The sequence below is a fragment of the Artemia franciscana genome, chromosome 13 (genome assembly GCF_032884065.1).
Source record: "Artemia franciscana chromosome 13, ASM3288406v1, whole genome shotgun sequence".
NCBI lineage: Eukaryota > Metazoa > Arthropoda > Branchiopoda > Anostraca > Artemiidae > Artemia > Artemia franciscana.
The window spans coordinates 48,813,590-48,839,970 of record NC_088875.1 but is presented as its reverse complement, the minus strand read 5'-3'; the positions used below and the strand labels follow the sequence as shown (position 1 = coordinate 48,839,970).

The window sequence follows — 26,381 nt, the reverse complement described above, 5'->3', positions numbered from 1 at the left end:
CCAAAATTAATTTCCTTTTCTTACTCCTGCTTTGTTTGATTGTGATAGGGACTGGCTAAGATTTAACATTGTGGCCTAAGCAGACATAAAAAAAAATCATCCGAAGTCGTTTTAGGGTCCTTTACTACGGTTATCCATATATCCGTACTTTTCCTATTTTTTCGCCAGCCGAAATAATTATTTACCGTTTCTTGTTTCGCTTTCGTTTGTTTGTGTCCGCACAGGGACTCCTTAAGCATCACCAACATGGTCAAAGCAGACATAAAACAATGATCATCCGAAGTCTTTCCAGTGTCTGCGGGGTAAGATGAAGGGGGGCGCCTGGCTCCCGTATAAGCTGATGGTTTCTGCTGTGTGGTCTCAAGACTTATTTAAGTCAAATATATACAAGTTGTATGATTGTAATGGAGGCTTGTTTTGCCATTGAGATAGATTCAGACAGTCATAACAAATGGAAAACCGAGATGAGTTATAATGTCTACAAATCATGTATTACTTTCTATTAATTTTTTTTTTAACCAGGGCTAAACATAAACATGACAGCATTTGGTTTCAGCAGATGCCACAGATGCTACACGAACACGTGCTACAGGTACATCTTTCTAATTAGAACACAAAACTGCTTCATACAGCGCTCCCAAATGTGTAACTCATTTCTTTTTATTTCCGTTCAACCAGAAATAAGCTGGCTACAAATCTCAAATTTTAATAACAACAAATTTCTAATATTCATTAACGATTCTTCCACCCAACTTGAAGTAATCCAAATTTCTCTATTAAGAGCAGTTTTTGCGTGACGATTTGTTTTATATTTTTGTTGTTTTATATTTTATATTTTTGTTGTCTTGAATACCATATATTCACCACAAAAGAGAAAAAAGATACTCGGCAAAACCATTAGTGCTAGAAGAGAAACCTTATGTCATTTTTGTCAACATTGCTAAAATGGCAAAAAAAAAAAAACGCATGTTACTTGCTTTTTAATTTTGTTTTTGCTCAGGGACCTTGTTCATTTATAACTTGACAGTCAATGATGTCAACAGGTAATAGACAAGCTCCAGTTTTGTCTCTGAATTTAGTATGTCATACTTCTTTAGAATCTCTTACCAAATATTTCAAGTATTATTTCAGTTCAACATTAAGCTGAGATTTACTAAAAATTTTGAATCTGCTGAGGAATAAAAGAAAAATTTCGAGGCTTGAAAATCCTAAGACACTTTTCTATTACCAACGTTTACACTATGTTTAGAAATGTAATCTTATCTTTTTAGCAAACACTATATTTTACTTAAGGAAATACCAAAAATCAATTCGGTGTTTCTGCCCTAGGAGTGAGGCATGGACGGATAATAGATTGACATATCTATTAACAAATGAACTAACATCATTTTTATACAATCCTAATAAGGGGTGGGGGGGGAGTTAATTGCCTTTCACTCAATTAGACTATCTGTCTTGATTTTTTCTATAATTAGCCGTGATAACCTAATTGATGACTAATTGATGACCGCAACTATTCCATTTTGATTCAAAAATAAAATTATCCATAAAACTACTAGCGCTAAAAAAGTAAAAAAATTTGTTTGCATTAAAATAATGTTAGAAGATTATTTCTCGCTTTTTCAGGAGCCAGGGTCAAACATAGACCTGACAGTCAATGATGACCTTAAAGACGAACTTATGTCTCGTGCCAATATGCTAATGCGGAGACTGACATCGCTCCGTGCGGAGTCTGAGGAAATTTGGAAAACAATTGAAACGGCCGAGAAGAGCCTCGTGTCAATGATCTCAGATGATGAACTTCAGAAGTTCACTGCACATCTCTTCACAGAGGAGTCTAATGGACGCTTACCCGAAAGCCTTCTTCCCAAATTGAAGCCAGATAGACTTGAGACTGAGGACTTCTATTTGGTTGTAAGTTGAAATTTGAATTAGATTAATTGAATAACATCTGTAAGAAGGATAACCAAATTCATGGATTCTGGGGGAGAGGCAAGGATTTATTAAAAAAAATTCAATTAAAAAAACAACAAAGGTATTTTTCTTAGATCTAGGAATGGGGCGTTTTTTCGATTCCTTTTAACTGAAAATACAAAAATAAGCACTTTTTAAAATTGTGGCCATCTCCCCCTGATTTGCCTCCCTATCTATAAGGGTAATATATTATAGCAACAGATGTAATGACCTATTATCCCACAAGATTAATCAAAAATATTTGTCCCAGAAAAATCAACATAACATTAATATAGTAATCAAGCGTAGTTAGGTCGTGATTAATATTGGATAGTTGGAATGACAACACCCACTACTCGGTATTATTTCATTTAATAAATGCTGTAACATGGGTATAATGATGAAAATGCACAAGTTTTTTTTAAGTAGGGTAGTGTGAGATGATATTAACCTATGTAAAAGTGTAGTGAAAACTCCCCTGTGAAACTGAGATCAAATTTCAAACCTGCCTTTCAGAAGGACTTCCCCCTCGAGTACGCGTCAGATTCCTTTAGAAATGAACCCAAAAGTACTAAAATTAAAGTAACAAGGTCATCAAAATTGTCCCCTGGGTCCATCTTAGGTTTACTCATACGCTCAGAAAAGCAAAATTTCAACGATACGAATTTGTTTGCTTCTAAAGATTTTTGATGAGCACACACTATCCTTGCCCACCCAAATAGAGGGCTCTGGCCATCAGGCTCATTTTTGTGCTCAAGAAACGTTATTTCGATGGCTGGTATATTTGTAAGCTAAAGACACTGAATGATACCGGAATATTCTTGGTATTCTGGTTGTTTGATTTTTTTTCCTAAAAGCGACCAATAATTAGATTGGTATGTTATACAATGTATCTAAAAATATGTGTATTTTTGCCATATGTTATTGTACCCAAATGCTTATTGAAAAAGTTTGCTGATTTCTTTTTTTCTCAAGTTGGTTTGTATTTGGCATTATGAGCCAAACGATGAAGAGAAATAAGTACAAAAGATAATGGGAAACGCACACTAATGAGTAAACTTTAGTGCATAGCCTAGGCCCATAATTGGCCTCATTAAGGTGGAGAAGCTGGGAAGCAATTGCAACGACAGCTATTATGCCTGGAAAGCGCATTGAATATAGAATCTAATGGTATATCAATTTTTTCCTACCTTATCTTCGCCCTGCAATAAACCTTAACTAACTCATCAGTTCCTTTCAATTGAATTTCTTTAACTCAATCATTATTCTCACATATTTGACAAAAATGCAGACGGCTTAATGATCTAATCCTCCCCAAATACTTCATCCTTTCTCCAAGTATAATAAAACTACCCCCTATTGTCCAAGTCATGTTCTTTTCACGAAGCCCACTTTAAGATAATATTCCTCTCCCCCCCATGTTATCTAGACGTGGATGTTGACACCAAGAAATTCCGTGTTCTCCCCGTGTGCCATAAATTGATATCAAGCTTTTGTAGTTCTGTCGATCCTTGCCTAGTCAGAGAATCTACTTCTCTGGCTGTACCCATTCCCCTGTGTATATTCTTGGGTTCAGTTTGTTGCCGACTGTATAAGAGCTGATACTTGAGTTAAATTCGTCAAATTCGGATTGCATAGATTTGATTTTCATGCAGAAAGCAGAAATTTAAAAGTCGATATTGACTAAATTTTTCGGTATCAAAATGGAGAGGTTTTCAATAGAAGAAGGTATAGAATGACTGATCTTGGGAATATGTCCACAGAAAAAGGCCAACAAAAGTCAAATCAATATAAGGCCGGCAAACGATTCCAAAATACTTATTTCAAATATTAAATAATTATAATATTTTATTTACCAACATTTCAAGTTCGGCTTTCATTCAGTAAAGTTTTTTTTATTTTTGAGAGTGTTTGGAGAATCTAGTTTTTTTTTGTGAAAAATCAAAGAAACCCTGAAAAAATCGGTTATAGTGGAAACACTGTTTGCGAAAGATATTCATCATTAACAATGTTGCCGATTTTTTTTTATCCTCTACAAGAATCTAACAACCAGAAAATGGCCAAAAATAGTCAAATCAATTTAAGTCCGGCAAACGATTCCAAAATACTTATTCAAAATATTAAACAATAGAAAGGGTATATACCCACATTTCAAATTTGGCTTTCATTCAGTTTTGAATTTTTTTTTCGGAGAGTGTTCGGAGTATCTAATTTTATTTTGGGAAAAATCAAAGAAACCCTGAAAAAATCAGCTATAGTGGAAACGCTGTTTGCGAAAGATATTCTTCATTAACAATGTTGTCAAGAGTTTTTGCGAAGAAAAAGAAATAGTGTATCCAAGTTTAATTTTTTAACTTTTTGTATCTGTCTGTGATTTAATTTTAATGTATAATTAATTTTTATTATCTTTAAAATAACCCACAGGACTTTAAAAAAAGCTTTTTATTAGATCTAACATATTTTTATAGAAATTAAAAATATTCTCTATGTAATTATCTATGCAAATTAATATTTATTTCCAGTTAAAAATAAGTTATATTGGAAAATTTTTAGGAAGATAAGCTGGAAAAAATCACAATTTACTATCGCTCTCTTTTTTTTTACCTACGTGAGATTTTCCTATCCTTTTTTTCTTACCTTTCATATAAGCTGAAAAAAAATTATTCATTCTGTTACAGTGTATTAGCGTTCTCGTTTTTTTTACTATGGCAAAGATTTATGCCAAAAAAATATAGATATGAAAAACCTACGTGAGATCTGCCTATCCTTTTTTCCTATCCTTCTTATTAAGCTGAATAAAAAAGTAGATTTTATTCATTCTATCACAATTTAGTATCATTCTCGTTTTTTTACTACCTTCTATTTTTATATCCTGTCTGCACAAACATTTTTTTTTTTATTACATTTTAATGTCCGCAGTTTTTCTCATCCATGTTTAACTTTTCAGAAATTTAAAGAATATATCCTTCGATCTAATCGTCAGTACCGTCTACAAGCCAAGCTTGATTTGATACGTCGGTCACTAGGGAACGAGTTCTCTGAGATGACAGTACCTGCCTCTCCACTTGTTGTGCAGGGTCAGCAAAGACCTCCAAGAAGACGAATAGGCCGAACGCCACGAATAGGCCAACCGAAACTATTTGGAGGAAGCATTGAAGAATACGTAGAAGTCACAGGGAAAGACATACCACTAATTGTGAAAAGCTGTATACGAGTTATTAACTTATACGGTAAGGCTTTTCACTTAACTCCTTTGGTAAGGAATCCTAGTGACTGTGGTTTAAACAATGCTATCTGAAATCTCAAAAACTATTTCTGTGCAGGTTTATATTGTAGTATTATATCATCATCTTGGCATTTTTCACTGGACAATCATCCCTAAAGGGTTTGAAATATGACAAAAAAAGCATGTTTTCTCCAAAAATTATTCAATCTTCTGCGGCAAGGAGGGAAGACTTTTCAGGTAGATTCTAACGGAAAGTACCCATTTCTTAAATAAAGCTATAACGTTTACAAATCACTTGTATTAAAGAGGTCTTATTTACTGTTTTCTGCTGATAGAATAAAGAACTCATCACAATTTTAAGATGTTGCTCAGTTTTAATATGCAGCCGGGTTGTAGGGATCAACACTGGAATACAAAATTATTCCATTTCTAAAATCTTGGCAGACTTTTCTTTTTTTTTTTGCTTTGAAAATTTTGAGCGGAAGAAGGTTTTGCAGGCTACCTCCCCTCCCCTCAATGATTTATATATCTGTGAAGGAATACAAATTCTAAAGTCAAAAAATTTTTAGATTTGTTTTAATATGTCTTTTATTAATAATATGTTTTAAGTTTATTAGAGGGTATTCAGTGATTAGCGTGTTGCTACAATGATTGGTACCATGCGTGTTGTACAAACTACAGCACGAATGAGAAATTAGGTTTGAAGATCTTGTGTTCTTTTGCTATTAGACAATTTTCCGAAAAAAAAGCAACTAGGCCTACGCAACTAAACGCAACTAGGTCTAAAACGCAGCAATACATTTATGACGCCGTATCTGTGTGAAAAAATCGAAAGCATTTTAAATTTAGTAGGTCATCCTGCTTGGAAAGCATCTCTTTACTAGGGGCGATTTTCTTTCTGGATTATTCGGACCTATTCTATTTTACTTTTCGAGAAGATTTAAGATATCTACAAACCGATTATTTGGAACTAGTCGCAGCTATTAATTCGGATTCTGTATTGGCATGCTAATTTTGTTTCTTTTGTTCCAGGTCTTCAGCACCAAGGAATATTCCGAGTATCTGGGTCTCAAGTTGAAATTAATCATTTCCGAGAGGCATTTGAGAGAGGGGATGATCCCTTGGCAGATATGACAGATGCCTCTGACATCAATTCTGTGGCAGGAGTTTTAAAATTGTACCTGCGTGAATTGAGAGAACCTTTTTTTCCACTAGTATTTTTTGACCAGTTTATGGCGCTTGCTCGTAAGTATTCGGGAAATATAAATGTATCTAAATACTAACCAAAAGATAGATGATAATAATTTATAAAAAAAAATGATAAATAATAATTAGGACATTATAAAGTAAACAACTGAAATAGTAAAACTGAAAAGTGAGCCACCTGTTTATCTTACTCTTCGATTATCGTGGGGTGTTTGCTAAAGGAGCAAGAGGGGGATTAAAAGTCTTTGGATTGAAGAGAAAAACAATAATAAAGTGAGGCAACAAATTGAGAATAAAGTATGACATAAGAAGCATAAAAATAACAGATCGGGACAAAATCAAACTTAACGAAATTAAGAATTAAAATAAAGATTAAATAAAAGAAATAAAATTAGTGTTGTATGAAAATATCTGATACACATGTATTTGACTTTTGGATTACAGTTAGGACTGTGGCTTGGACAAGAGAAGGGATAAAACTCTTTCAAACAGGATAGAATTAGAAAATTAGACGTAAAGTAAATAGTTATGAAATGATAAAAATAACATGCGAAAATGGTAATAAAAACTAGAACATAGTAGTAAGGAAAATCTTCTAACATCTATAGGTGTTGCTAGTGTTGCTAATTAGCTTATTTCTTGTTTTGTGTCTATAGCAACAAGCATTATTGCTTACTGTTTGATGTATTGATAAATAAATAAAAAAGTAAAATGAAGAATTAGAAGTGAAAATGATAAATAAACAAGAAAATTTTAGGCAAATATATATCTATTATTCCTGGATCATATTGAGGGGCGTGTTACTTGGACTGGGCAAGGGATTATTGGTCGTTTGAAAAGGGACAGACAATAGTAGAAGTTGTTGACCTCGTAGAGAAGAGAAATAATAATAAATAATCACTATGATTTTGTAATCTTTTTTATCTCCTTTTTATCTTTGGTGAGCGGTGAAGGAAATGTCCTTCTTCGGTAAGAACACCAAAATGATACGACAACTTCATTTATGTTTATTTAATAGTACCAAATATTTTTATGCAGATTAGAACTAATTGAATTATGTCTACAAGATGGTATATCAGTCAGTCAGTTTCACTCTGTGGAGATGTAAAAGTCTTGTTTGCTTACGGAAGGTTTCAAAATTTCTATTAAAAAAAAACCAACAAACGGATGACACAGAATCCTTTCCATGATCTTAGTATGTGGTTTTTAGTGGCTACCACGGTGGTTACTATAGTAAACGGCTACCACAAGCAAGGAATGAACAGTATTAGTTTTGTTATATGCAATATGGTGGTTTATCTTATTATATTATATGTAAAAACATGCATATGTTTTTTTTTAATTGTTTTGCTATTGAATTGATGAATGGTACCAATCCTAAAATACGATTTTTCTTGATTTTGAAGATCGGGGACTTAAACGTCCAGTTTAAGATTTTCGGTCACGATAGTTGCAACTATAATTGTTTTTATAACAATAAGTGATTTTAATAAATTAGAATAACAAACTAATAATAATTAACTTTAAAATAAATCTTTGGTCGTTCAATACATTTTTTGGTACTTATCTGTCATAGCGCCTATGTTAATTTCTTCATCCATTGACGCACCGTAGAACCGGTTTCTTCGTTATTTCCTTTCAGCTTAGCGTGAGACAAGACAAAGAGAAGTGATAGAATAGATGGGAAATATTTAATTTGGGCTATATTACTCCACATTAAGGGGTCAGGGGTAAAATATTTGGACAGTGTGAAAACAACTCTTACTTCATAATATGTAGAATAATTGTACCTAACACATCTTGCATGTAGACCTGCTCTACTGTACCCCCCCCCCCCGCCTAATGTGCAAATATATAGCCTAAATTTGTTTATAATTTATTGTATTTTCCTCATATTTTCTTATATTTCATTTGAATTAGTCAGAGAAACGAGTTCTACTTACGTGAAGAGCTTAACATAGGCGTTATAGCAGATAAGTACCCAGCTTTTGTGTACACGAACTTGTGTAATGGAAGTTCTGTAACTTATTGAAAGCACTTGCGCTATTAAGAAGATATTGGGGGGTTTTAAGTCTTCGGCTAGGGGTTTCGGCTACAACAGTTGCAATTTTAATGGTTTTATAATAACACATCCAAACTGTATGGGAAGCTAGTAAGTTGTGAATCTTTGGTCCTTTAATATGGGTTTTACAAGAATTGAAAGTACTGGTAATATTGAGGTTACAGTTTAATTCAGAAAAACAGGAAATATTCACAGCAGCCTCAACTTGAGTTTATTAAAATTAGTCAAATTAAAGACAATGAAATGAAAAAACAAAAACTGAAAATTTTGAAGGTATTACCAACATGTTTCCTTTGCAAAAATTACCATTATAAAGGATCGCTAATTTTTGTAAAAATGAGTAAAATATTTATTATTTCAAAAATAATCATTTTATTATCTATTTATTCTATGTATTAAAATCTACTGATAATATTACTTCAGCCTTATTTTGGCAAAATACAGACTTAGTCTTATTCTAATGTTGATAATCGTAAATTACCAAGATTTTTTATTATTCATGGAGCCTTTGTGCGGTTTTGAGTTTGTATTATTGATTTTTTTAAATATATCTTATCTTATTACGTTTAACAAGTTTCTTAGTGTTTACCATTGAAATGAACTAAGATACATAATAAGAAAAAGCAACTTGAACCAAGACAATGCTAGAAAAAGAAACAAGAGCTGAGGTGAGCAAAAACTGAAGGAAAGATTAGCTGTAACAGCGTCTAAGGTATCCCAAGTTATAAACTTCTTTTAAATTGCCCATCAACTTGAGGGACAGGGAAAACTGAAGAATTTTTTCGGAAGGTTTCCAATTACGGATGTTACCCGTCTAATTCAATTTTTTTTTTTTTTTGAGCCCGATTAAAGGTTTCTTGGTTAATCGGATTTTTTTTTTTGCTTGCTCAAAACCTTCTAATTTAGCCGTATGGCGCTGAATAGTGTGGGCTGTTTTTTTCTCTTTTTTTTTTCCTCAAAAATGAATTAGAGCTACTTTCTTGTGAGTTGTACGTACTTTTTAGCTTGGGCGTCCAAGATAATCGTGCACTTTATTGTGCGCTAAACAAGCGATGTGTCCCATTATGTGGAACTTCTGATGAGGGGATATACAGCAAAGTATTCTGGTGGATATACAGCGAAGTTTACTTCAATATGAAAAGTAGGACGAAATCATTGATAATTAAAAAATAACTGTTCCTATATTGTTACCGTACAAAAACAGATATTTATTGTAGTAGCTTTTTATGGCACTTGGTATTAACCAAGTGACATATAGCAGTCGCAAATTCTGTCGGTCCCGGTTTTGCTACTTTAGACACTTCCAGGTAAGCTAGGACGATTAAATTTGGCAGGCGGATCAGGGATTGGAACAGATTAAATCAGAAAACGTTTTCCCGATTTGACCATCTGGGGGGGAGGGGGGAGTGGGGGCCGGTTAATTCGGACAAATAGAAAAAATGAGGTATTTTTAACTTACGAACGGTTGATCAGATCTTAATGAAATTTGATTTTTGGAAGAATATCGTGTCTCAGAGCTCTTATCTTAAATCCCGACCGGATCTGGTGACATTGGGGGGGGGGGGGTAGGGGAACCTAAAATCTTGGAAAACACTTAGAGTGGAGGGATTGTGATGAAACTTGATGGTAAAAATAAACACAAGTCCTAGATACATGATTGGCATAACCGGAACGGATCCGCTCTATTTGGGGAATTGGGGGGGAGGGTTAATTCTGAAAAATTAGAACAAATGACGTATTTTTAACTTACGAAGGAGTTATCGGATCTTCATGAAACTTCATATTTAGAAGGACCTCGTAACTCAGATCTTTATTTTAAATCTCAACTGGATCCAGCGTCATTGGGGGAGGGGGCAGTTGGGGGGGGGGGAATCTTAAAAAATACTTAAAGCGGAGAGATCAGGATGAAACTGGATGGGAAGAATAAGAACAAGTCTAAGATACGTTATTGACATAACTGGACCGGACCCGCTCTCTTTGGTGGAGTTGGGGGGGGGGGGTAATTCGGATAAATTAGTTATTTGTAACTTACGAACGGGTGACCAGATCTTAATGAAATTCGATATTTAGAAGGATTTTGTGCTTTAAAGCTCTTATTTTAAAATCCGACCAGATCCTGTGACATTGGGGGGGGGGGGTGGAGGGGGAAACCAGAATTCTTGGAAAACTGTGAAAATTGGAGTATTGTTGTCTTACGAATAGGTGATCGGATCTTAATGAAACTTGATATATAGAAGGATCTTATGTTTAAGATGCTCCATTTTCGACTCGAATTGGATCCGGGGACATGGGGGGCTGGAGGAGGGAAACAGAAATCTTGGAAAACGCTTAGAGTGGAGAGATCGGATGAAACTTGATGGGAAGAATAAGCACAAGTTCTAGATACGTGATTGACATAATTGGAACGGACCCGTTCTCTTTGGAGGAGCTGGGGGGTGTTAATTTGGAAAAATTAGAAAACTTGAGGTATTTTTAACTTAAGAACGGGTGACCCGATCTTAATGAAATTTGATATTTAGATGGAATTCATGTCTCAGAGCTCTTATTTCAAATTCCGAACAGATCTGTTGACATCGGGGGGAGTAGGTGGGGGAAATCGGGAATCTTGGAAAACGCTTAGAGTGGAGGAATCGGGATGAAGCCTGGTGGATAGAATAAGCAAATGTCGTAGATACGTGATTGACGTAACCGTACTGGATTCGCTCTCTTTGGGAGAGTTGGGGGGGGGGTTCAGTGCTTTGGCGAGTTTGGTGCTTCTGGACGTGCTAGGACGATGAAAATTGGTAGGCGTGTCAGGGAGCTGGACAAATTGACTTGATAAAGTCGTTTTCCCAGATTCGACCATCTGGGGGGCTAAAGGGAGAGGAAAAATTAGAAAAAATGAGGTATTTATAACTTACGAGCGGGTTATCGGATATTAATGAATTTTGATGTTTAGAAGGACATCGTAACTCAGAGCTCATATTTTAAATCCCGACCGGCATTAAGCCTCTGATTTTCCTTTTAAATCAATCTATTGATTCTTCGAATTTTGTTAGAGCTCATACCATATGAGCTCTTGGCTCTTCTGACCTCGTCACAAGTGCCATATGAGCTCTTTGCTCTTGTTTGATAGACCCAAGCATTACAGAAAGCGTGTCTAATTTATTTTATAAGTGAATGTCAAACCTTTTTTTTAGTAGTACTTTAATCTGAATGTTTAGCGGGAAAAAACATAATCATCTTCTAAAAGCCAAAGAATCACTCAATCTAATTCCTACAAAATTTATATTGTTCATTGGTTAACTAATATATACGTTGTATCTTTTTAAAGTACTTACTTTGTTTTATTTTCAAATAGAATTGGAATCAAAAGAAGATTTTGTAAATAGAATGGGAGAGGTCATTCAATCTTTACCACGCGCTGTCTTCATTGTTATGCGATATATATTCCATTTCTTACATCAGTAAGTTTTCAAGTTTATTCTAGTTTCATACTTTATTTTTTGTTGGATAGTCTAACTTTTGTATTTCTTCCTTTCTATGCTTTGATCCTGTCTCTTATTTTTCGCTCTGTTCTGTACTGTTTGGAATTAACACTGATTATGTCGATTCCACAGGTAAGCCTTTTTTTTTTTACTTTTTGCCCATTCTGTTTGGAAATTTTCATTCGTTGTCATTTGGGTCCCTGAAAGGCGGTAGGTTCCTACTGAAACACTTTTGGTCTTTAAAAATGATTAAGTCCCCAAAACTATAAGAAATATTTTGAAGTATTGCCAGAATCTTTAGATTCGTTCGGGGGAGGGGGGACATGTTCCCGAGCTGGTCCCGAATTTCCTACCATCATCCACACTATATGATCATGGTGAATAAATAGACTATTGCAAGGTGGTTAATTAATTAAGCAGTACTGGTTTATGCAAATCGCTGCATTCAACTTTGATTAACCCGGTCAGTACGTTTACGGATAGTAATGATCTGATTTCTTTATTTAACCTTGAATCAGAGAATAGCGTCAAAGCAAAGACTGTATAATGTTCCGGCAAGACCTTCGAGGTCTTGAATACCGGAAAAGGGTTCATCCGAGCGGAAATTAAAAGTTCTTGTGCCCTTTTTAAGGACTAAAAAGATTGGAGGGCAACTAGGCCCTCTTTGAACCCCCTCCCCAAAACCGTTTAATTTTTTATAGGGAGGGAAATTTCTGGGGGGGGGGGTGAACCTTTCTGGGGAAATTTTACACTGGAGGAATTTGCCAGGATTCCGATGCGAAATTCTTTTTATTAGTATAGACTCAATTTTGCGCCTGGAAATGTTAAGGGTATTTGTCTAGAGGATCTTTTCGTGGGGAGGGAGATTTTTCCATGGAGGTGGGGTCAGATTTCATGGCCTTATTTAAAACACGATCAGAAATTCAATTAAAAAAACAAGTTGTTTCAACTGAAAGTAAGGAGACCCATTAAAATTTAAAACAGACAGAAATGATTGCGCATACGAGGGGGCCGGACCCTCATCAGTTCTTCGCTCTTTACGCTGAAGTTTGAACTTTGTCCTAATTCATTAAAAACCACTCTTGACACGGAAGGCTCATTTAATTAGAATGATAAGAAGCTTTCTTAAAAGTACTAAAAAACTCCAGCATAAAGAGTGAGGTGTCGAGGAGGGAGCAACCTCCCTCAGATGCGTAATAGCTTCTGTGCTTTTTAAGCTTTAATGTTACTTCTTACTTTCGTTTGGAAAAGCTTGTTTTTTTTTATTTAATTCACTGAAAAGGGCTTCAGTGCTTATTGTTGAATTGATTTAAAAAGCTAAAGGACTGTGATAGAAAGTTTTTATAGTAAGAAGGAAAGAATATAAACTTGTTGTGCCCTTATTATCTGCTATGTTAGGCTGAAGATTGAATTCTCTGGAAAATGGGGACTGCTTTGACATGTAATATAAATGAAAAATCAGTGTCAAAAATCATCTTACGCAAAAATCAGTATTTCCGCAATTGGCTATGACAGGACATGGCGGCAATTCTGTTCGCTAATACCATATTCATTTCGATTGGACCCCCCCCCCCCCAAAGCAGGTCAGTGATGCCATCTTTGGTTGAATAAAAATATAATTTGTTATATTTAATTTAATTAATTTAATTATAAATTTAATAATTAATTATAAATTTAATTATATTTAATTTAATTTAAATATAATGTTAAGAGCAATTTGACGCCACTGTTCAGATTTCCCCTTTCCCCTCCTTTTTTTACATGAAGTATGTCACGAAAATATGTTTTGGCAAATGAATTATAGCATTTTCGTGTTATGGGCAGATTCGTATCATATTTTGTGTTCCTACCATAGGCATCATGTATGTTTGATTTCTTCTTCAAGACAATTTTTTTTTGTTCAAGACAAATTGAAAAGAGGTACTCGTGTTATCGATCAATACTATTACGTTTGTAAATTTAATTCCCTAGTACAAATGCGAAACTACAGATCTAGGGTAGTTTGGAACAGAAACTTTGATCGGAAAACACGAGAAGCTTACAAAATTTTAAGTCGTTTTGCAAATAAAAAGGAAAAAAAACTTGTGGTGGCCTAATCTCCTCACCTAATTACAATGGAACGAAACAAAAATGTCTTAGTGCCAAAACTAAGTTTGTTAGGGGTAAGGTAATGTCCGACTCACGTGTTACTTTGAATAATTTAAAGAAAATATCTTCAAGGTTTCCAGAAATTAATTCCGAAACGTTTTCGAATTACTATTGCCACGGCGTCCCCTCGGTGACGTTTAAGGCCTTGGACAATCGAAACAGTGTGTGATAACCATTATTGTGAGTACCCACATTTTAACAACTTCTTATTAAACAAAAAATAATTATATTATATGCATATTTATTTATTTATCAGTAATTTTTTTCTCTTTAAAACGGTGCTATAATCTTCTCTGAAAATTGGCATACTACCATTTCCAGAAAAAAAAAAACGATCTGGATAGGGCAAAAATATGGGAAAGTTTGTTTAGCGCTTTAGCTTAGAAAAAAAAAATACATTTTTCATATGAATGTGGTCACTGGTACTTGGCATAGTTACAATAAATTATGCTGAAGATGAATGTCTTCAGCATAATTTAGTATGGTTGCCGATAGTATAATTTGTCTGTATTAATATGTAAAAATTATAATAAATATAACTATAAAGATAAATATAAGAATAATTTGTTGTGCGAAAGAGATGAAAAAACTGGATTTCTTTTCACTGATCGATGCTCGGTCGCCTGGTACATTAAATTGAAATGCTTACGTTAAGATACTTGGTATATTGGATAAAGTCCGGTACACTGGACATGGGCGAAAATTCAAATTAGTGTGGATATGTGGTTTCAATTTATTATTTATATTTATTTTCAATTCAATTTATTCAAAAAGAAAAGAAAACACATAACAACAATAATAATAAAGATCCTAGAAGCGAACTTGTTAAGGACCAAAACAACAAAAAATTGTAAATGAAAAAGAGAGAGAAAAAAAAAGAAAAGAGAAAACAAGGGTAATTAAAGCAAATTGAACAAACATTTAGAGAAATATAATATCAAGATTTTAGTACATTGTTATATAGCGTCCGAAAACTTGTGGATAGCTCGACACTGGAGGGTATTAAATTCCATTGAATTATAGATTTATAAATTGGGGATCGCTGGTCGGAACTAGCGATACACCTGGGGACAATGAAGGAACAGTTGGATGAACGGAGACAGTGGCCTTCAGAATTATTACTATTAAAGTAAGATAATAAGTGAGGAGGAAGATTTTTATGGTAAGCGGAGTATGCAAAAGATAGATTTAATTTTTTGATGGTTTGTTCAAAAGGGATAATACCAAAATCGGAGTATAAGTCCTGGGTGGGATATAGTCGGGACAGCCGAAAAACTGCTTTGACGGCACGGTTTTCAGCAGATTTTAATTTATTGGTAACTGAAGGATAAGTATTGCCCCATACAGATCCGCAGTATGAGATATATGGGTAAATAAAAGAATAATAAAGGGTGACAAGGATATCGGGAGGAAGAAAATAATTCACACGATTAATTATACTAACCTGTCGCAAAATTATGGCTCTGATATAGGACACATGTGTTGCAAATGATAGGCAGGAGTCTATGTGGACACCAAGAAACTTGGCAACTTCGACCTGCGGGAGGAGATTGGTAGAATATTTTAGGCCAAGTGCTGGATGAACTTCATTTTTTTTGTAAGGGGTTTGAAATAATACCACCTGACTTTTCTTGCTGTTAATGGTCATGCAGTTAACGAGACACCACTCCTGTACTCTATTCAGAAGGGTTTGAGTAGAGGTGACGACGGATGGTAAATTAGGACCGGTGATGAAAAAGTTGCTATCGTCAGCAAAAAGTACTGGGTGCACTGATGGGCCCAGGTCCGTAATCAAATCATTAATATAAAGGAGAAAAAGTATTGGACCAAGAACAGAGCCCTGTGGGACGCCCCTCCGGACAGGTAGGGGATGTGAAGTCACCCCGCCCAGTCTCACACTCTGTACTCTACCAGAGAGATAAGAGCCGAACCATGAGAAAGGAACTCCGTGAATCCCTAGCTTATTGAGTTTACTTATTAAAACACTGTGATCAACCATGTCAAAGGCCTTTGAAAAATCCAGAAATAAGCCCAATACAGTATTTTTAAGGTCAAGTTGGGAACGTATAAACTGTGTGGCGTCTATTAGTGCATGAGCAGTTGAAAATTTGGCACGGAAGCCATATTGATGAGGAGAAATCAACGAATCTGATGAATGATTCCCAAATACAAAGGGAGAAAGACGTCGGAATATAATTCTCTCGAGCACCTTAGGTATAACCGGGAGAAGTGAGATTGGACGATAATTGCTTATCTCAGACGGATCGCCCTTTTTATGAATCGGGATAACAATTGCTGATTTAAATATTTCTGGGAAGACTCCATTGGTCATAGACAGGTTTGCTATGTGCACAATGGGTTCACAAACATAGGAAGATACGGTCCTAAGAAGCTTATTACTTATGCCAAAGAAGTCAGGTGTACTACTATTAGAGAGAGATTCGATAACTTGAAGCACCTCTTTGCGATCAGTTGGAGAGAAAAACATGGATCTGGGATTCTTGCTAGGGTGTACTGACTGGGAGAAGGAACAGGAGTTAACATTTGGAATATTAGTGAAATAATTATTAAAAGCATCCGGTACTAAAATTGGGTCAATTAATCTGCCACTGATGTCCCTAAGGTTAATAGGAACAGATCTTGAATTCCTTTTTATGGCACTTGGTATTAACCAAGTGACATATAGCAGTCGCCAATTCTGTCGGTCTGTCGGTCTGTCTGTCGGTCTGTCTGTCGGTCTGTCTGTCGGTCTGTCTGTCGGTCCCGGTTTTGCTACTTTAGGCACTTCCAGGTAAGCTAGGACGATGAAATTTGGCAAGCGTATCAGGGACCGGACCAGATTAAATTAGAAATAGTCGTTTTCCCGATTTGACCATCTGGGGGGGAGTGGGGGCCCGGTTAATTCGCAAAAAATAGAAAAAATGAAGTATTTTTAACTTATCAGCGGGTATTTGGATCTTAATGAAATTTGATGTTTGGAATGATATTGTGTCTTAGAGCTCTTATTTTTAATCCCGACCGGATCTGATGACATTGGGGGGAGTTGGAGGGGGAAAACCTAAAGTCCCGGTTTTGCTACTTTAGGCACTTCCAGGTAAGCTAGGACGATGAAATTTGGCAAGCGTATCAGGGACCGGACCAGATTAAATTAGAAATAGTCGTTTTCCCGATTTGACCATCTGGGGGGGGGAGAAGGGGCCGGTTAATTCGGAAAAATAGAAAAAATGAAGTATTTTTAACTTATGAGCGGGTGATTGGATCTTAATGAAATTTGATGTTTGGAATGATATTGTGTCTCAGAGCTCTTATTTTAAATCCCGACTGGGTCTGATGACATTGGGGGGAGTTGGAGGGGGGAAACCTAAAATCTTGGAAAACACTTAGAGTAGAGGGATCGGGATGAAACTTGATGGGAAAAATAAGCGCAAGTCCCAGATACATGATTGACATAATCGGAACTTATTTGCTCTCTTTGGGGTAGTTGGGAGGGGGGGAGTAAGTCTTAAAAATTAGAAAAATGAGGTATTTTCAACTTACGAACGGGTGATCGGATCTCAATGAAATTTGATGTTTAGAAGGATATCGTGTCTTAGAGCTCTTATTTTAAATCCCGACCGGATCTGGTGATGGGGGCGGGGAGTTGGGAGGGGGAAACCTAAAACTTGGAAAACACTTAGAGTGGAGGGATCGGGATGAAACATGGTGGGAAAAATAAACACAAGTCCTAGATAGATGATTGACATAAACGGAACGGATCCGCTCTCTTTTGGGTAGTTGGGGGGGGGGGGTTAATTCTGAAAAATTAGAAAAAATGAGGTATTTTTAACTTACGAATGGGTGATTGGATCTCCATGAAATTTGATTTTTAGAAGGATATCGTGGCTCAAAGCTCTTATTTTAAATCCTGACCGGATCTGGTGACATTGGGGGAAGTTTGGGGTGGGGAGACCTAAAATGATGGGAAACCCTTAGATTGGAAGGATTGGGATGAAACTTGGTTGGAAAAATAAGCAAAAGTCTTGCATACGTAATTTACATAATTGGAACGGATCCGCTCAATTGCGGGGGGGGGGGGGGTAATTCTGAAAAATAAGAAAAATAACGTATTTTTAACTTACGAAGGAGTGATCGGATCTTCATGAAACTTCATATTTAGAAGGACCTCGTAACTCTGATATCTTATTTTAAATCTCAACCGGATCAAACGTAATTGGGGGGGGGACAGTTGGGGGGACCGGAAATCTTAGAAAATACTTAAAGCGGTGAGATCAGGATGAAACTGGATGGGAAGAATAGAAACCTGTCTAAGATACGTGACTGACATAACTGGACCGGATCTGCTCTCTTTGGTGGAATTGGGAGGGGGGAGGTAATTTTGAAAATTGAGGTATTTGTAACTTACGAAAGGGTGACCAGATCTTAATGAAATTTGATATTTAGAAGGATCTTGTGCTATAAAGTTTAACTTTAGGTTCTGACCTTCTCACAAGTGCCAAATGAGCTCTTGGCTCTTCCGACCTCGTCCAAATGAGCTCTTGGCTCTTCCGACCTCGTACCATATGAGCTCTCGGCTCTTCCGACCTCGTCACAAGTGCCATATGAGCTCTTAGCTCTTGTTTTTGAAAGGATTTCATTTATTGTAGACCAAATTTTTTTTAAGTTCCCTTTGCAGTGAGAGATTTTTGAATAATAATAATTTTTCTTGGCTTCCCGGATGAGTTTGGTATATACGTTTTTGTATTTTTTATAATTAGTCAGGTCAATAACTCTACTGGTTTTGCAAGCTAACTTATATAGGTCATTTTTTCGGTATGAAGAGATTATCAGGCTATTTGACATCCAGGGGCGTATATGGGTAGTTTTTTGGTTTGTTTTACGAACTGGAAAGGTTGAACTAATAAGATCACTCAATCCCTGTGTAAAACTACTTGTGGCTGAATTAACATCCTGACAATCCAAAGTCTTGGACCAGTCGAAGGATTTCAAACAATCCGTGAACCGGTTCATATTCACAGTATTATATATTCTATTAGACGTAGGGGTATTAGTTCTACGGGGTTGAGTAGCTGATAGGGAGGGTAAGGAAAGATAGATTGGAAAGTGATCTGACAGGTCAGAAAATATTATTTTGGAGGACAGGTGGTTTCCCAGGGATGTGGATACAAAAATGTTATCAATTAAAGTAGCGGTAGACCTCATGGGATCAACTCTAGTAGGAAAAAGGATTGTGGGAAGAAGACCACTTGAGGTAAATGTTTCAAAGAAGGTATCACTATCATTGTTATTGCTAACATTTAATAAATTACAATTGAAGTCCCCAAAAACTATTGCCTTCTTTTGTGGTAAATTAATAAAACTAGAAAAATCATCAAACTGATTACAAAAGAAAGGTGTCGGAAATGAGGGTGGTTTATAAAATAACGAAAAAATAAAAGAATTCTCGTCTACACCTATGTCGACGATTATTGAATAAATGCATCTATTATTTATAGGTTGCGAGAACAAGAATTCACAATCTAATAGTCTGGTGAATTTTAGACTTGATCGGATGTAAAGAGAAATGCCACCAGAGGACTTGATTAATTTTCTTTCAATATGAATAGCTTGAAAGCCAGTGAGGGAAAATTCATTAGTATCATCAATTTCTGAAAGCCACGTCTCCGTTATTCCAATTACGTCGAAAGGGCAGTAACCATTTGTTAAAATTAAATCTTTAAAATTAGCCCACTTATCCCGTATGCTTCTGATATTAAAGCAAATTACATTAAGTTTGGTCTCTTCCATTAGCTTAGGTTTCACATTTTTCACAAAATCAAAAGTGTCTAGATATTTACAGTTAATTTGGTTTAAAGGGCTATCGGGGCTAGCTAAAGTGTTGGTGGACAGATTATTTTGGTCATCGTAATAATTAAAAACAACATTATTGCACAGTGATAAATTATTAAGAAACTTAAAATCTTGTAAAGTACTTGTACTTGTGTTTGTTTGACTGTTCATTTCTTAAGCAGTAGTTTCTGTGCTTCTGGACATTTATACGAATAACAGGGGTGGTCGGAGGAGCCACAGAGAGCACATTTCATGACAAATTGACACGGGTTTTTTTGGAGTTCTGGTGGTCACCAGCGCATTTAGAGCATCTCGGGGAAGCTTTACAGTTATTTGCAGTATGGCCGTAGCACTGGCATTTGTAGCACTGGGTAGGCAAAAACTTGTACTCAGTTATAGGTAGACGCTCGTAACCAATAACAAGGGGATTCTCAGTGGCATAGTTTAGGTGGTCACGTGACTCAAACTTCAATCGAAAAGACCTCGTACTTCCTAACTGAACAACTTCTATACAGTTATTAGCGAGATCGCATAGGTCACTTTTAGATGTTCCGTCAGGCACTCGGCGTACTATACCGAAAAAGGCAGGACTCTTCACTTTAGCATTAATGGATTGGTCTGCTTTGCTTAATGCATCTGCCAAAGTATTGGCGGCACCCTTGTCCGACAGAACTACTTGCCATGCATCCCTCCTAGGCCTCAAAACAACTATGCTTGAACTGACACCCCCACAAGCTTTAACCAGGAAATCTTTTCGAGCGTCAGGATTATTCAAGTTTTTTGGTGGATTTTTCACAATAACTGAATAGGACGGTTTTGCGGGTGGGGGAGGTTTCATATCAGGAATAGTTTGCACGACTGACCTTGCTTTATGGTGCTCAGCGAAGCTTTTAAATTCCATGTAGAGTTCATTAACCTTTCGAGTTAACGTAGCTGTTGTCTCCCCTGGCACATATGGAACCTGATCTGGCTCGAAAATGAGATACTGAGGTAGGCTGATCTTTTTCTCATCACAAAGATCAAAGGCTCGAACCATATCACTTACATTATCAGTCACTTTGGGGCGCTCAGTTACCCTAGTAATAGAGGCGTCAGCCCACAAAATCTTCTTTGCTTCAATTAACATATCTCCTTTGAAAAAATCGCAAGCAATTTTTACAATATTATCAGCTGAACAACCTGCATTTCTAGCCCGTGAAATGAAATTCAACACGGGATTCAAGACAAGTCTTTCACCTGGCATCATCCGGTGAAATGATCAAATTTCATCAAAATTCGTGGGCGGGGCCACACTAGTTGTCAGTAAAAGCAATAGCAAATCAGGTAGCAATACTCACAAGATGTATATTCAGAAGTTGCGTACACAATTTTAATTATCCAAAATGTCCAATGATTCAAAGCAAATTGTTCACAGCACGTTACACAACTTAAATAGTTGCGTACACGATTTTAATTATCCAATTATCAAAAGCAAATTGTTCACAGCACTATATAGCATTGTACACAATTTCAATAGTTGCGCAATGAAATAAAAATCCAAACAATAATCCTCTGTAAATTAACCAACCAATATAAACTGGTTTTCATCCATATAGGTCAAAGACTGGTACTTGTATATTTTTCGTCCAGGTAATAATTTTGGTTTTATACCCTCCCCTCTCCCAATTTATGGTAAACCAAGTAATTTATCGTGTCTTGTTATAAGGCTTTTTGACAAGTTTTTATTTTTTTTTTTATTTTTGTGTCTTTTCAATAAACCTCTCTCTAAAAAAAACTATTGTATAACATATGATAAATTATAAATAATTATATAAATAGTAAATTAGTACTAAATAATAAATTATTTAGCACTGACCCAAACCTTCTTCCCTCTGACAACACATTTTTGTCTGCTTGACAACAGTTCTAATACTATTACAGTCCAAAAATGTGTCAATTAAAGTGTCTCTTACGTTATGTATCTTGAAAATTTACATTCACTTTTGTAAAATTTCTCTGCTCTCCGGAACAATTTGAAAAATACAGATGCTATGTTTTTGTTTTCCATTGATGATATGTTGTTTAATTTTGGGAGTGAGCAGAAGGTTTTATCTGCCAATTTATAAAAATTGTAGCAATATTTTCTTGTGCTAACATCCTCTTTTCTTTTATTCTTAGATAGAAATTATAGGGTTTTTTCTTATTTTGACATTTTTTTTTTTTCCTATTTCTTCTCTTTCGTTTCCTATTTCTTCTCTTCTTTGCTTAGTCTTCTTGTTTTTGCACATGTTTTTCAATTGATGTAGTCTCATTTTGCAAGGTTTTGGGTATCTTCATATTATTCTTCTACAATATACATTTTTTACTAATTCTTTAATGAATGAATAAATGAATGTGTTTTTTTGCCCACTTTAAAGATACAAAATCACAAGTACAGTAATGAAAATAAAAAGAAAAAAAGATACAAGAAAAACACTGAAGAAAACCAATAATAAAGAAAAAACAATTATAACGAAAAGTGTGAGTGGGTGTTTCCTTAACCAGACTATGACAAAACTTCAAAATTATTTTCTGTATACCTAAGTACGGATCAGGAATACAGTGCTTTATACTAATCATGAAATTACTTTTCCTATGGGGCAAATATAACATAAACTTTAAAAACGATAAAAACAAGACCGGATTATACATTTATTTTAGCCGATAACAGAGGCCAAAAAGAAGAAAGAGAAAGAATATGGGGCACACAACGGAAGAATATAAGTATTAATTTCTATTATTGTTTTCTAATATATCTTCATTTCTATGTTACACTATCTTGATTTGCAATGAGAATATCTTGCGCTGGCAATATACGTTTTATTGTTTTGCAAGAACAACACTTGGGTTTGTCGCTTTTATTTTCTGTGCCACTGACTTTGAATTATTGACAGAAAGCGACAAGGGTCAAGCCTCTGCTTTCATTATGGAGAATCTGGACCTCAGACCAAATCGACGAATGTGTTTGAAAGTTTGGTTTAATGGGGAACAAAAAGGATGGTTTTTGTGTCTTTGAACCAGACCCTGTAGTGTATAACCTGAAGTATTTTTTCATAGTCTATGTCAGAAAAGACTATCTCTAGTTGTTCTAGCAGGCTTTCATCTCTTCATGCCATTTTTCCACTTGCGAGTAGAAAGCTCCATTTTAGTAGACAAGCACCAGTTTTAATTTCAAATTAAACTAAAATATGAAAGTGATTAAAGTCTGTGATGGCTCGTTGTCCTCTTTGACAAAATACCTTCTTTTAGTAATCAACAGGAAATTTAGACCCCAAAAAAGAACGTTTCTAATCTAAACAAGGAACGTTCCTGACCCAAAAAGGGAACGTTCTCGGTCCAAAAGAAGATATTCCAAGGGTCCGGAAGTGTTGCCATCTTCTGTTCCTAACCATTTATTTTTGTGATTCTTGTTGTTCTTGTTATCTCACTTTCTTTATGTTTGGGCATGAGGTAGAGAAATGATACGTTTGTACGTTTCTTCACTTTCTACGTTTCAGGTCGTTTGTGTCAGAGTAGAAGTTTCTCACACACCTTATAGTCCTCTCATTGCTAAAGGAATCGGAACTTACCCTTTCCTCCTGTTTAAGTAATTATGCTTCAAATTCGGCCCGTCACAAGAAGCTGCGATCCAACTTATTAATATTCCGGGGGGAATGCCTGGCTCATGAAAATAAGTTAAAAGGTGGAAATATGTGGATGGCTCGACAATTCTTGAAGTATGTCATAGAAATATTAAACGTGACCCATTGAAATCCAAACCAATGTTTCGGATGAAGCTAAGCGTCTGAACATGAAATAAATTTTCTTACACCAAATATCATGACTAAAAAGCTCTTAAAATCCACTCTTGTTTGTCTAGATCCTATCCCACCCTAAATAACTGCGAAACTATTTAAACTCCTTAGGGTAAGAATTTTCAATAATCTTAAATGGGGTATACACGTTTCAGGTATTGTTAAGTAGGTAAATCCATTCCTCTTTAAACTTCTGAATAAACTGAATTGACCAAGGATACACTCTTCCTCTTTACCTCTCCTTTGTCACACCTTGTTGGAATACGCATATCTGGTCTGACATCCGCATCTACCTTAAGTCGCACGCCTTACCACCCTAAAAGAAAGGAGAGATAGTATTTGCTTCTGTTTTGCTAAGCCCGCTATTTCTAATGGGAGCCGGTGTTACCCCCCCCCCGTGAAAAATGCCTTCCCGTAGGAAATTTTCCCCTTGGATAATTCCCCCCACCCATATTCCCTTTCGATAATTTCAAATATTCATTAGAATAGAAACTGAAAGTTTTACCCACCTGTTTAAGTCAGAGGCAGTCCTATACCCTATTGTAAATTAAAACTTCTGGTGCCCTTAAGTGGTTGGAGGGCAACAAGCCACCCACCACGCTGTTTTTCCTCAGACGCATCCGATAAAAATTTTGAGGTAGCCGTTTGTTTCAAAATAGTCCAAAAGTTAAATAACCATGCCTACGGATTTGACAACCCCCCTTCCAGCCCCTGGGGTAAGGGCTGTAAGCTATGCAACTTGCCCATTGTTAAGACATAAGGTTTTTATGGGAATGTTGATCGAATAAACTTCGGAGGGGGCTCATTCAATTTGAAATCGAAAGTTCCACTGTCCTTTTTAAAGGTTTAACCCTTTTTTCAACTAGTTGTTAACGAATGAGTTGCTACCGACTACAGTATCTTAAAAAAAATTCTTATTCTAGCGCGACGGCCCTTGTGTTCTAGCAGTCATTTTAAAAGAATTTTTGACAAAAGTCAAGTTTTAGCATAAAGAGTAAGGTTTGAGGAGGGAGTAGCCTCCCTCATACTAATCTTTAAATAATGACGAAGACCATATTTCCTTTCCATCATAAAAACAACAAACTTGGGACCGTTTTAATTTTTCAATTTCAGTTTTAAAGATATTAAAGATATTAATATTCAGTTTTAGAAGTTTTATTTAATTTATATATATGGTTCCCTGCGGACGGCTCTTCGATATAAAGCCGAAATATTTCTAACTGTCTTAAGTAAATTCCCTGTGATTCTTTGGCAAGAAATTCACAATTCCAAACATTTGAATATAAGAGCTTTAAACCTTTACAATGGGGCTCTCTGTTTTGTCTTGTAGTTAGGGAGGGAGGGGGGGGTGCATTTTAATGCCATAACATTCCTACTCTCACTGAGCCTTCAAAAAAATACATAAGTAGTTCTAAGGGATGGACAAGGGGATGGTGGAGATAAAAATTGATATGTTATCCGTATGACCGTATTCTGGGTTCTTGTTTCGGGGGGGGGGGATTTATTCTTTTTTAGGTAGGGGGCGACAAAAAATGCATCAAAAATGTGTTTTTACATTTTTATTACGTTTTTACAAGTCGGACAAAGATTTGCACCCCTCGCTGAGCCTTCAGGTAAATACAGAATTAGTTCTAAGGAAGAGACAGGGGGGAAAGGGTGGGAGGTAGAAATCGATATTTAATCCCTCTTGATTTCTGGGACATTTCTGGTCTACGCTGTTATTGAAGTAAAGACTAACATTAAACCCCAAAATGAGCAGAATTTATTCCATATAGGAGGGAAGTGCCCCTTTTCCATCCTCACCTCCGCTTCATGGTCGTAGAAACTTTGGAGGATGCTCATTCAATCAGAAATTGGGAGTTCTAGCCCTTTTTTATAAGTAGAAAGTAGTTGTAGAACAACTAGCCCTTGTCCTAAAACTGTTTTTGATATCTTGTCCTTTTGTTACCGCTTAGGACGTCTGATCGAAATTTTGAGGTACCTATTTTGTACTTCCTCCTTGTTTGCTCAATTTTGCGTGTGGGTCAATTTTCCATGGATGGAATTACCGAAGGGGGGGGGGTGTAAACGCCTAGCCCCTGTCTAATGCCCGTACATAAAACATTTTCTTTGGTTTTCACAACTCTGTCTACCCCATTTAGTCTCCTTAGGAGTCCCAACTTACTGGTCAATTCGCGCTGTTACCAAGAGGTTCCGAAAGGATTTCATCCTTTTTATCACGGAGCGCCTTAACAGCTCTTGACATCTGTCCTGAACTAAATAGGTCTCCTTTGTCTCGTTTTTGTTTGTTTGCTCGTGTACTGTCACAATAACTATTGTCTTCATGTATTGTCATTGTTGTTTGTTTTTTCCCTTTGTGACGAAGTCTTTTAAATTCAAGTTCCAGTTGTACTTTTTATTTTCGGTTTTTCACCCAAGTCCTTTTTACCAAATGTTTCTTTACTGACTTTGACTTGCAATATGCTAAATATTTGTTTTGATTCAATATTTTTCTGCTTGAACCGTGAATTCGGCTATTATTTTTATTATCATTTTTTGTTCGTGATAGTAGTTTAGCAGTTAAGTGTTATCTTATATCTGACCCCTCCAACAACCCCCGTCCTGTTCTTTCCAACTCCATTTAGCAGAAAGGCAGGCACGTTCACTCTTATTTTGAACCAAAATCATGCAAGGATTTTTAA

At 35.9% G+C, this 26,381-nt stretch overlaps 1 protein-coding gene across 5 annotated transcripts in view; it reads left to right on the top strand.

The window, feature by feature from the left end:
• Window positions 1-26,381, top strand: part of LOC136035033 (SLIT-ROBO Rho GTPase-activating protein 1-like) — a 239,328-nt gene that overhangs the window by 137,617 nt on the left and 75,330 nt on the right. For 4 of the 5 annotated variants that reach the window (XM_065716632.1, XM_065716633.1, XM_065716631.1 and 1 more), the window contains 4 exons: window positions 1,627-1,914; window positions 4,901-5,183; window positions 6,212-6,424; window positions 11,788-11,893. In XM_065716632.1, coding sequence (XP_065572704.1) covers window positions 1,627-1,914; window positions 4,901-5,183; window positions 6,212-6,424; window positions 11,788-11,893 — 890 coding nt within the window. The remainder of the gene's footprint in view (window positions 1-1,626; window positions 1,915-4,900; window positions 5,184-6,211; window positions 6,425-11,787; window positions 11,894-26,381) is intronic. The other variant, XM_065716630.1, reaches the window with a different exon arrangement.